This window comes from Entelurus aequoreus, linkage group LG20 (genome assembly GCF_033978785.1).
Source record: "Entelurus aequoreus isolate RoL-2023_Sb linkage group LG20, RoL_Eaeq_v1.1, whole genome shotgun sequence".
In the NCBI taxonomy this organism is placed as follows: Eukaryota; Metazoa; Chordata; class Actinopteri; order Syngnathiformes; family Syngnathidae; genus Entelurus; species Entelurus aequoreus.
In genome coordinates, this window is record NC_084750.1 from 1,213,616 (window position 1) to 1,226,527 (window position 12,912).

The following is a 12,912-nucleotide window of genomic DNA, read 5'->3' on the forward strand; positions in this document are numbered from 1 at the left end:
CGGAGAATGGCTAGGCGCGGGCATTATAGTCCTGTATTTTTAATTAGTGCATACATGTACACATATATGCTGTCTAAAAGATTATACTTTGTTAGTAATTGTTTGTATTCGGATACATTAGTCTGAGCGTACGATGGCACGTCTCGTGCTAGCTTAGTTTGCTAGTTAGCTTAGCTTGTTAGCCGCTAACAAAGAGACGTGGAAGTTCTCAACACATCGCTAAGCAGAGATCAAGTGTGAGTGTAAAGTGTTGTGATTGTGTGAAAATGTGCGAAAGAACGATAGCAGAGTACGAGGAGAAACTGTGTCCAACAAAAGAAGAGAATGAGGGGGACGATGTTTTCAAGAAGCATCAAATTGTTACACACCGAACAGGTTTGTTTACTTCTTACTCTCACATGTTTACTCATTTCATATTTACATATTAACAGTATTCTTGAATAAATTGTTTTAGGAAGGAATTTATTCCCATCTCCCAGTGTTTCACTCCTCAGTAAATAAAGTATTGTGTCAACAATACCCAGGATAGCTCAATGGTTAAGACTGCTGCCGCTCACGCAGTACTACTGGGTTCAAATCCATAACTTGAAAGATCTTGTTTTTTGTTTTGCCTCGATCATAATTCACTGATTACATTTGTATATGAGCGAAAACCAAACCTTAATGGGACCCAAGATAGCTCAATGGTCAACACTGTGGGCTCCTAATACAGGGGTACTGAGTTCAAACCCCATACATGGAATCAGTAATTTGGCTGTATGGTGTCAAGACGACATACATTGTGGGGTGTGTATTCTCCACCACACAGAGTAATGTTATGTGCTAGTTGTTTGAGTAACATATAGTTGAAAAATTAATTTAACACTAATGATACTAATAATAAAAAATAAATTGTCAAATACTCAATGATGACACCTTGGGTTACCTGTGAGTGTGTGTGAGAATGAATGAGTGTGTGCGAGTGAGTGTAATTCCTGAGGTGGGTGGGAATAGGAGTATAAAGTTAATAATAAAGAGCGTTGACCAATGACCTCTCCTGGGTACAATAAAAAAAGGTTAATTGTAATTGGATAGAAAAAAAAGTTTATTAAATAATTATTTTATCATTACATGGGAGAAGTGACACACTCACAATATATGTCACCTTGAAGCCTCCAGCCAGTTTTGTAAATTACATATCAACCCAACCAGGATTCAAACCCAGCACCCTTCAACCTGAGTCAACAGTCTTAACCACTGGGCTATTCTGGGTCTTGTGGAGAGGATTTTTTTTTTCATACACAAATGTAATCGAGGACTCCTAGCTCCGTAAAGTATGATGAGGTAGAACAAAATGCTGTCAACTAGAGTGGGGTTCAAACCCAGTACCTCTCATTCAGAGTCAGCAGTCTTAACCACTGAGCTGTCCTTCGTCTTGTGAAGAGTAGATTTCTTTCCATACACAAGTGTTATCTATGCAGTGTGTCCCCCACAAAATTTGTCTCTCCAGGGGGAAGGGCCGTCGCCTGGGACAGGCGGACGGACGGGGAAGGTGCTGGAACAGTGTAATTTGGCCTGTCGCCACCATCACGTCTCCATTTCATCGCTGCCTGGGGGGGCAATAAACTACAGACTGTGGTGAAGTAGGCCGACTTCGTCGCGTGAAGAAGCCTACAATTTTTGGTTTTGTTTTCCGCTCCGTATGCTGAATGGCAATATACAATATATATCTCGATATTTTTTCCATAAAGTAAAAACAAAACACAAAATAGTCCTAGTTGCCTCAGATACTAAGTATGTCATTATTTTTACTTAGTAAATATTGACTTACTAAGACAAAATAATGACTAAGTCTAATTAATGACTTACTGTAAATAAGCGTTTGCAATAAGCGTTTGAAAAAAAGAGTTAAAAGTGGGGCTACATGCTGACATATGCTCAACTCATCATGCTTAATTTATTACAGCATTTGGGAAGCCTGTAGTTGATTTTTATTATGTGAATGTTATATTTGTATCAACATGTGATAGCAGGGACCCTGCAATTCCAAACTAGGCTGCTACATTACTTATCAAGATACAGGTGATGGAATTCCTGCTGGGCATTGCTGCCTGACGCACCTCCTCCAGTGCCTTTTGACAGGTGTGCTGTGACACCTCACCGAACACCTCTGTGGGCATAAACGGGTCATCAGCTGGGGACCACCATTCATCAACGTTTCGCTCCTTTAACCCCAGAACGTCTCATGGTGGCGGAGCGATGGCAGGGATGTCTCCCTGCCACCCCCTGCTGATGTCCTAGGTGTTTGCCCCCCAACTCTTATGCTTCCTCCTTAGCCACAGCCAGAAGCTGCCTTTGTCTGCCTCCTCGGCCAGCTCTTTCATGGCTTTCCGATGCCCCGCTCCTGTGCATCCAATGTCTCGGAGTAGGCGGGCAGTTGAGGAACCCACGAAGCCCCTACACCCCACTTCCACAGGGCAGATGACGGCTTTCCAGCCAGCCTCCCTGCACTCTGCTGCCAGGTCATAGTACTTGGCTCGCTTCCGCTCATAAGCAGCCTCCAACCCCCCCTCCCATGGGACAGTAAGCTCGACCAGAAGAACCGTCCTGCAAGCCTCTGACCAGAAGACCAGGTCTGGCCGTAGCGATGATTAATGTAGCATCAAGGGTTGGAATTGGGGGTTAAATCACCAAAAATGATTCCCGGCTGCAGCCACCGCTGCCTTGATCACCTCCCAGGGGGTGATCAAGGGTGATGGGTCAAATGCAGAGAATAATTTCGCCACACCTTGTGTGTGTGTGACAATCATTGGTACTTTAACTTTAACTTTTAACTATAGCTGCAAAAATAGTACAATAGCAATGAGAGACTATTCAACCCTGAACACTATGGAGTTCATGTAGGCTTTATGATGCAGTTACATTATTATATCAACTATCAGAGACAGAAACTCTCCATTTAACATAATGTCCTTTTTTGCTGCTTCAACACAGAAAAAGGTAAAGTGAAATAACTTAGTTGTTAGCTGTAGATCAATAATGCTTGTCTTTCTCTCAGACGGACAGGGCTTTGCTGTCCATAACACACACGCACGCACGTACACACCGCAAAATTAGCTAACGTTACGCTAAAAGCTAATTAGCCTTTACCTAAAGGACTGCGAGCGAGCTGAGCTGCCGCTTATATTTCTAGAACGTCAACAGGCTCATAGTGATGTTACTAGTAGTTGACTAGGAGGGGTTTATTATAATTTGGGGAGAGTCCGCTGCATTATGCTCACCTGCTAAACACCTTTCTGCTAACCCGCACCGTCTCTCCTCTCTGCCTGCCTCTGCCGTGAGCACTGACTCCATGCGCTCTGAATACTCACAGCTGATTGGCTGTTACCGCTCTGAATACACACTGCTGATTGGCTGTTACATGCGGTCTGAATACGCACTGCTGGTTGGCTGTTACATGCGCTCTTAATACGCACTGCTGATTGGCTGTTACCGCTCTGCGTGTAACCAATCAGATGGTTCTGTGGGTCGGACAATGCTGGGTGCTGCAGAGACGTACTGACAGAGGCAGAGGCAGTACGAAGCGTAGCAGCTTGTTAAGACTTTAGTTTAGCACCAAATGATAATAATAATACATTTAATAGAGTCACATAAGGCAACAAGAGAAGTATCCCACATTTCTCTTTTGTAAAGTAAATCTGAACAGCCGATATGGGCATCTACATCAACTATATGATATTCCTGAGAAGCTGCAAAGGACAAAACTAAAAAAACTAAACAAAAAAAAAACTTTAGTTTAGGCGGTGGCTCTTTGTTGTTAAGGCGGCCGCCTTAACAACAAAGCGCTGCGGGAAACCCTGATTTACATCACACTCTGTACACCAAGGCAGAAACAGCGGCAGCTTTGCACAGAGTCATTTTAGTGGCTGGGACAAAAGGAAGTATTTTCCTGGTTTTTATTCTTTTTTTAGCTACACATTTTAACACAACCCACAAAAGAACACACACAATCTCATTGTGTTAACAGTAGGGGTGTAACGGTACGTGTATTTGTATTGAACCGTTTCAGTACGGGGGTTTCGGTTCGGTTCGGAGGTGTACCGAACAAGTTTCCACACGAACATATTAAGTAGCCGCCTCCGCTTCCTTCTGCCTCTGTTTCTGTCAGTACTCTACACAGCACCCAGCATTGTCCCACCCACACAACCATCTGATTGGTTACAAACAGAGCGGTAACAGCCAATCAGCAGTGCGTATTCAGGGCGGTAACAGCCAATCAGCAGTGCATATTCAGAGCGCATGTAGTCAGTGCTTAGCGTTTAGCAGGTAAGCATCAGGCAGCATACTCTCCCCAAATTATAATTAACACCTGCCAGTCAACTACCGGTACTAGTAACATCACTATGAGCCCGTTGACCTTCTACAAATATAAATGGCAGTCCTGGCTTGAGGTGAAGGCTAATTCGCTTTTAGCGTAACGTTAGCTCATTTTGCGGTGTGTTTGTGTGTGTTACGGACAGCAAAGCCCTGTCTGTCTGTTATTTCACTTTACCTTTTTATGTGTTGATTGAGCTGTGTTGAAGCAGCAAAAAAGGACATTGTGTTAAATGAATAGTTTCTGTCTTTGATAGTTGATATAATAATGTAACTGCATCATAAAGCCTGCATGAACTCCATGGTGTTTAGGGATGAATAGTCTCTCCTATTGCTATTGTACCATTTTTTCAGCTATAGTTACATTAATCATTAGTAATGCAGCAGCCTAGTTTTGAATGGCAGGGTCCCTGCTATCACATGTTGATAAAAATATAACATTTAAATAATAAATCAACTACAGGCTTCCCAAATGCTGTAATAAATTACATATGATGAGTTGACTTGAAACTGTTTAATGTTGCACTTTTTATATGTAGAAGAAAAGTTTTGTCATTTTATTTAATCTGAGCAACAACTTGAGGCAGTTTAATGTTGATTAACGTGGGCAGAATTATTATAGTGTTCCCAATGTTAAAAGGATAAAGCCATTGTTTACAAATTTGTTAAATAAATAACCAAAAAATTTATATTTTGTTGTTTTCTTACTGTACCGAAAATGAACCGAACCGTGACCTCTAAACCGAGGTACGTACCGAACCGAAATTTTTGTGTACCGTTACACCCCTAGTTAACAGTGTCAATCAAAAACTTTTTATATTCTCTAATAATCTTATTTACCCAACAGACATCCAGCAGCCCCCCCACGTTAAAGAGGAAGATCTACATCCCCTTTTGTTAAAAGAGGAGGATGCAGAGCCATCCCACATTAAAGAGGAAGAGAAGGAAGTGTGGATTACTCAGGAGGAAGAGTGTCTCCTTGGGCAGGAGGGGGCTGATCTCACCAAGTTCCCACTGACTATTGTCTCTGTGAAGACTGAAGACCATGAAGACAAACCACCTGAGTCCTCACAGCTTCATCACAGTCCAAGTAAGAACAACATCCACATATCAGTTTATTCTCAGGGCATTCAATCCATCACAATTGGACTTTGTCTTGGAAGACATTTGGCCTCTCATCCAAGTAGGCTTTATCACTTCGTTCACACAGAATTAAAGTCTTAAATCTAATCATTTCAATTTAAGACCTTGGAATGTCTTAAGTTCTATCACAATCTTGTAAAAAATCTTAAGTACGTCCTTGAAATCTCCCAAAAATTGTAATAACAATATTTTTATTTAAAATAAATACATCAACTAATTATCTTTATAGCCCGGTCAGAATTTCTGGAGCAGGACGAGTGTGATGTGCTGTGTATGTTACAGCAGAGTTTAGCTAGCAGGTATTCTTAGAAAGCCCACAGCAAAGTAGTTATTTGTGTAAGATGTGTAAGATTTGTTAGCTTGTCCCTAAATTTGCGGAAACAGCTACATTGTGTCATCAACATGCATTATTACGATATCACAAGTTAATTAATTAACAACTAATTAATAACTAATTCATATCATTTGTATCGTGTATGAATCGTGCAACCTTAATGAGATCAGGGTTTCCCCAGCTTACCAATACACTTGTGGTGGTGGAGGCGTGGTCAATATGACGCTACCATACAATTTGCTTAACAGTCGAAGATGTATATATTTTCTTTAAAAAAGGCTAAAAAAATGTACCGTATTTACCGGACCATAGGGCGCACTGGATTGTAAGGCGCACTGCCGATGAGCGGGTCTAGTCAGGTTTTTTTTCATACAAAATGGGCACCGGATTATAGAGCGCATTAAAGGGGTCACATTATTATAATTTTTTCTAAATTGAAAACACTTCCTTGTGGTCTACATAACATGTAATGGTGGTTCTTTGGTCAAAATGTTGCATCGATTATGTTTTACAGACCATCCTTACATCGCTTTCTGACAGTCGATTCAGGATCCGCCGTTTTGTGGGCGGTCTTATTTACATGGCTCACCTTCGACAGCATCTTCTCCCCCTCATCTTTGTTGTAACGGTGTGGCGGGCAAGGACGGGAGTTGAAGAAGTGTCAAAAGATGGAGCTAACTGTTTTAATGACATTCAGACTTAACTTAAATCAACAACGGAGCAGCATCTTCTCATCCGTGGCTCACTAGTGCAACAAATGTGTACCGTGAAAAAACGTCCGACCGTAACTCTCTAATAACTAAAGTTCAATGGGTGAATTATGTAAACCCACTATACAGGTAGTTTTTAGCGCTTCCATAGCGAGATATTAGTTAGAACTTCACGCTACTTTATATTAAAAAGAAATGTCAAGAGCAGAGGGTGAATGTCCCATAACGAGAAGATAGTGAAAAAGAAGAAGCTTATCGACTACGGCATCGTTACGGACTACAGTGGCGGACGTGCGCAAATTGTCAGGACTTATGCAGATCTCAAATACATTGATTGAAATACACATCAGCAGGTACCAGAATGTAAGAAAAGTTGTTTTTTCATAATATTGTGAAACAAAACACCAGATGTGTCTGCTAATGGTTGCCATTTTGCGGTCCTTATACACACACCATAGTAATACTTGTATTTCTGACTACGGTAGCCGTAATGGGCCGACAATCCATCAAGCGGTGCGGCTTCAAAGTCATACTAAAACATTTCGACAGATTTTTGAGTGCCGTCTGTAAAGTTCTTTATTTTCAATGGAACATTTAAAGTTTTGGTGTTGTTTACTGGCGTCATATTGCAGTCTATACGTATCTCTTATGTGTGACTACCATCTACTGGTCACACTTATCATTACAACACGTACCAAATAAAATTGCTTCGAGGTCAGTAAGCACAACCAGAATTATACCGTACATTAGGCAGACTGTCGATTTTTGAGAAAATGAAAGGATTTTAAGTGCACCTTATAGTCCGAAAAATACGATACATACTGTAAATATAAAAACAAATGTGTTATTAGTAATGAGCACTAACATATTTTTGCTTATATCGATTTGCTCTTTCTTTTAAATTATTATTGTACAACGTAACACAGGCTGTATACCAGCGTTGGCTGCTGGTATTTTGAGTTGTGGAAGCTAATTTTCAGCTATAGTCTAAAAATGAATATATTGTCCCAATTATACCTATAAATGTTCTCATTCATCCAGGTCGTTGTCATCTCAGGGCGGTCAATCGTTTGCAACTGGACTGCTTGGTTTGTCTTGGAAGACGTTTCGCCGCTCATCCGAGGAGGCTTCATCAGTTCGTGCTCATAGACCTGGATTAGTCAGATCTAGTTCTGAGGATGAGCCGCGAAACATCTTCCAAGACAAACCAAATTGTCCAATTTTAGATGAAATATATAAAGATGCTGGATTTTACAAAGAAAAATTCACTTAAAATATTATACAATTCTCCATATCAACAGGAACAACTGAATTCATATTAAAAAAAATGTTTTAGCAGTGTTTTATATTTCAAGATCGATTGACTCATTTTGAGTGCAGGAAGAAGAAACCGTATACCAAAGTGCAAAAGAAACCATCTCAAATTGTCATATGTTGTAGCTTGTATCAAGCTGTTGAACAATGTAAAAAAATGTGCAATAGAGCAATGAACACAAACTTTTCTGGCACTTTATATTGAACCGTATGTCCCTGTTGCCATTTATCATTCTATATTTCCTGTTTTAGCACTGCTTTGTTATTGTTTGTTTTAATTAGGGTTGGGTATCGTTTGAATTTGAACGATTCCGATTCCGATTCTTTGTTTCGATTCCGATTCCTGCCGGTTCTCGATTCCGATTTTTTAAGAGGCAGGGTCAAAAAAAAGGTTATGCTATTTTAAATGAGCTAGCTAACCTACAGTCTTTCTGAATGAAATAGTCTGACATTCTCCTTCAATTTGAATTCTATTAACTTTTTATGAACTTTACTATACATTCCTCACAGGGCTGTTTTCAACTAGAATATAAATATCAAATCTATGAACTTGAATATAAATATTATAAATTATGAATACATTTTCCCAGGGGTACACTTTCCTCAAGAGAGCTTTATTTTTGAAAACCTCATGAAAATACATTTACACATAAGTGTATGATGCTGCAGGAAACCTCATGAAAACACATTTACACACACAAGTGTATGATGCTGCAGGTACTTAAAATTGTTACCGTGCTCCCACTGATGGGCTTACCTGGTGCAGAAAAGCAAATAAACAATAAGAAACAACTTGCAAAACCCAGTCCAGATTAGCAGCAGGTACAGTATAAAATCAGAGACAGTTCTTGTTTAGGAAAATGACCATATCCGCCTTCTCAGGCAGGATGCGTGAGCGTTCTGGACAGATAGTGTCTCCTGCTGTGGAAAATACACGTTCGCTGGGTGTGGAAGAAGCTAGAACGCATAAATAGGAGAAAGCGAGATCTGACAGCAAAGGATAAGTCTTTTGTTGGTTCCACCACCATGCAGCAGGGTCGTCAAAGTATCGGTGGAACGTCCTGGTACATCTGCAGCTCTCTCTCCACTCGTTTCTTGATGGACATGGAGCTCTGTTATTTCGCGGTTATTTAATTTTTTTTTGTAAAGTAAAGCCACACTTTCGACCGCCGACGCCCGCTATCCATGCTTGATCTTGACTGACTCGCTCGGCTATGCTAACACTTCCGGGGGTGGGCGCTTCTTCGTTGGTGTTCAGCGGCTTCTTCTTCCGGTCGGCGGACATATTTTTTTCCGGTCGGCGGACTGGGTATCGAAACTAGGAATCGAAATTTAAACTTTTGAACGATTCCGGGAGAATCGGAAAGTTAGTCCCGGTTCCAATCGATACTCGATACTCGACCCTAGTTTTAATGTGATAATATTGTATGACTTAGAAAGCAATAATGTAACACAATGCAATGCAAAAGTTTACTTATTTAACATACCGCACATCCAACACAAGTCCTCCTGGTATTTGTCTGTTTTTGTCCCAGTTCTCCACAGGCAAATGGTAAATCCACTAAAAACTTAAAAATAAGGAAAATAATCCACATAGTGGCTCTGCTGCAAAACGATCTGGCTAACAGGTGGTCCAGTGGGCGTCTGACGTCAGTTACAGCACCTGATGCCGTTTATATTCCCATATTCAGTTAATTGAATAATAATACCATTATTATTTGATGTGCCTGAAACAGTTCGTTTTTATTCATAAATAAATGACATAAGTCTATATAATCTTATCCTCAGCTAAGCACAAGCTAATTGTGATTGGCAATAGAAAAGATCAATATCAGCATTGGTATGACCAATACTGCCCCAGTAACTACAAAACCCAAAACCAGTGAAGTTGGCACGTTGTGTAAATCGTAAATAAAAACAGAATACAATGATTTGCAAACCTATATTCAATTGAATAGACTGCAAAAACAAGATATTTAACATTCAAACTGGAAAACGTTGTTATTTTTTGCAAGTATTAGCTAATTTTGAATTTGATGCCTGCAACATGTTTAAAAAAAGCTGGCACAAGTGGCAAAAAAGACTGAGAAAGTTGAGCAATGCTCATCAAACACTTATTTGGAACATCCCACAGGGGAACAGGCTAATTGGGAACAGGTGGGTGCCATGATTGGGTATAAAAGCAGCTTCCATGAAATGCTATGTCATTCACAAACAAGGATGGGGAGAGGGTCCTCACTTTGTGAACAAATGCGTAAGCAAATTGTAAAACAGTTTAAGAATAACATTTCTCAACCAGCTATTGCAAGGAATTTAGGGATTTCACCATCAACGCTCCGTAATATCATCAAAAGGTTCAGAGAATCTGGAGAAATCACTGCAAGTAAGCGATGATATTACGGACCTTGGATCCCTCAGGCGGTACTGCATCAAAAAGCAACATTAGTGTGTAAAGGATATCACCACATGGGCTCAGGAACCCTTCAGAAAACCACTGTCAGTAACTACAGTTGGTCGCTACATCTGTAAGTGTAAGTTAAAACTCTACTATGCAAAGCAAAAGCCATTTATCAACAACACCCAGAAACGCCACCTTCGCTGGGCCCGAGCTCATCTAAGATGGACTGATGCAAAAAGTAAAAGTGTTCTGTGGTTTGACGAGTCCACATTTCAAATTGTTTTTGGAAACTGTGGACGTCGAGGAAGAAGAAGAGAACCATCCGGATTGTTATAGGCGCAATGTTCAAAAGCCAAAGCATGGGTAACTTATAGGGCTGCGAATCTTTGGGTGTCCCACGATTCGATTCAATATCGATTCTTGGGGTCACGATTCGATTCAAAATCGATTTTTTTTTTTTTCGATTCAACGCGATTCTCGATTCAAAAACGATATTTTCCCGATTCAAAACGATTCTCTATTCATTCAATACATAGGATTTCAGCAGGATCTACCCCAGTCTAATGACATGCAAGCAGAGTAGTAGATTTTTGTAAAAAGCTTTTATATTTGTAAAGGACAATGTTTTATCAACTGATTGCAATAATGTACATTTGTTTTAACTATTAAATGAAGCAAAAATATGACTTATTTTATCTTTGTGAAAATATTGGACACAGTGTGTTGTCAAGCTTATGAGATGCGATGCAAGTGTAAGCCACTGTGACACTATTGTTCATTTTTTTAATTTTTATAAATGTCTAATGATAATGTCAATGAGGGATTTTTAATCACTGCTATGTTGAAATTGTAACTAATATTGATATTGTTGTTGATAATATTCATTTTTGTTTCACTACTTTTGGTTTGTTCTGTGTCGTGTTTGTGTCTCCTCTCAATTGCTCTGTTTATTGCAGTTCTGAGTGTTGCTGGGTCGGGTTTAGTTTTGGAATTGGATTGCGTTGTTATGGTATTGCTGTGTATTAATTTGTTGGATTGATTAATTAAAATACAAAATAAATACATTTAAAAAAATCGTTTTTTAAAAAATGAGAATCGATTCTGAATCGCACAACGTGAGAATCGCGATTCAAATTCAAATCGATTTTTTCCCACACCCCTAATATATACATACCGGTATATTAGGGCTGTCAAACGATTGTGTATTTTACCAAGCAAAGAGACCCTGATTAGCTTTCTATACAAGCCGGATACAAGATTTTTGCAAGACCCAGCATAGCACAGTGGGTAAGACTGTTGACTTGGAATGAAATGTGCTGGGTTCAATCCCAGGTAGGTTGGTAGCATTTTGTTCCACCTTAAGTCTCCGATTAGCTTTTTATATGAGCCGGAAAGAACGATTTATCAGTGCAAGGATGGCCCATTGGTTAAAACTCTTGATTAGGATTAAACAGTCCTCGGTTCAATACCAGACGGTTTGACAGCATTTTATTCCACTATTTTACAGTGTAGTTTACCCAGCAACGAGTCCCTGATTACCTTTCTATATGAGCCAGAAAACCACCTTCACAAGACCCAGGATGGCCCAGTGGTTAAGATTCTTGCCATGCAATAAACAGTCCTGAGTTCGATACCAGTCGGGTTAATAGAATTTTGGTCCACTTCTTGTGTATTTTACCCAGCAAAGAGTCCCTGATTAGCCTACTATACAAGCCTGACACAGGGTTTCACACGACCCAGGATAGCACAGTGGGTAAGACTGTTGCCTTGGAATGAAGGGTGCTGGGTTCAATCCCAGGTGAGTTGGTAGCATTTTTTTCCACCTTAAGTCTCTGATTAGCTTTTTATATAAGCCGGAAAGAATGGGTTACCAGTGCCAGGATGGCCCAATGGTTAAGACTCTTGATTAGGATTAAACAGTCCTGGGTTCAATACCAGTCGGGTTGATGGTATTTTATTCCACTGGTTTATAGTGTAGTTTACCCAGCAACAAGTCTCTGATTAGCTTTGTATACAAGCCGGATACAAGACTTCTCAACACCCAGGATAGCACAGTGGGTAAGACTGTTGACTTGGAATAAAGGGTTCCGGGTTCAAATCCAGTAAATTGACTTGCAACTTCTGAAGCTTTGATTGGAGGTGTCAGGTGATATATTTCACCTCCACATGTAATGAAAACATAATATTTAATTAATTTAATTTTTTTTTTTTACTGTTCCAATTAACTTTTTTTTTTTTTAATCGTACCCAGGAGAGCTCATTGGTCAACGCTCTCTATTATTAAGTTGTACCCCTATTCCCCCCCCCCACCTCAGGAATTACACTCACACACTCACACTCACACACTCACACTCATACACACACGCACACACACACTCTCTCTCACACACACACACAGGTAACCCCTGAGGTGTATTCATTGACTATTTGACAATTATTATTATCTTTAGCATTGACTTAATTTTTTAACTCTGTTATTCAAGCAATGAGCACATAACATTACTCAATTTATGTCGTTTTGACGACATTCAGCCAAATTAATGATTACTTGTCTGGGGTTTGAACCAAGTACCCCTGTATTGGGAGCCCACAGTGTTGACCATTGAGCTATTCTGGGTCCCATCATATTCTGATTTTCGCTCATATACAAATGCAATCAG

The 12,912-nt window shown here is 40.0% G+C and overlaps 1 protein-coding gene across 1 annotated transcript in view; it reads left to right on the forward strand.

Moving 5' to 3' along the window:
• LOC133636372 (zinc finger protein 3 homolog) overlaps nt 1–12,912 on the forward strand; it is a 23,091-nt gene continuing 10,179 nt past the window's right edge. Inside the window, exons 1-2 of the mRNA XM_062030365.1 lie at nt 1–375; nt 5,201–5,443. Coding sequence (XP_061886349.1) covers nt 267–375; nt 5,201–5,443 — 352 coding nt within the window. The 5' untranslated portion in view covers nt 1–266. The remainder of the gene's footprint in view (nt 376–5,200; nt 5,444–12,912) is intronic.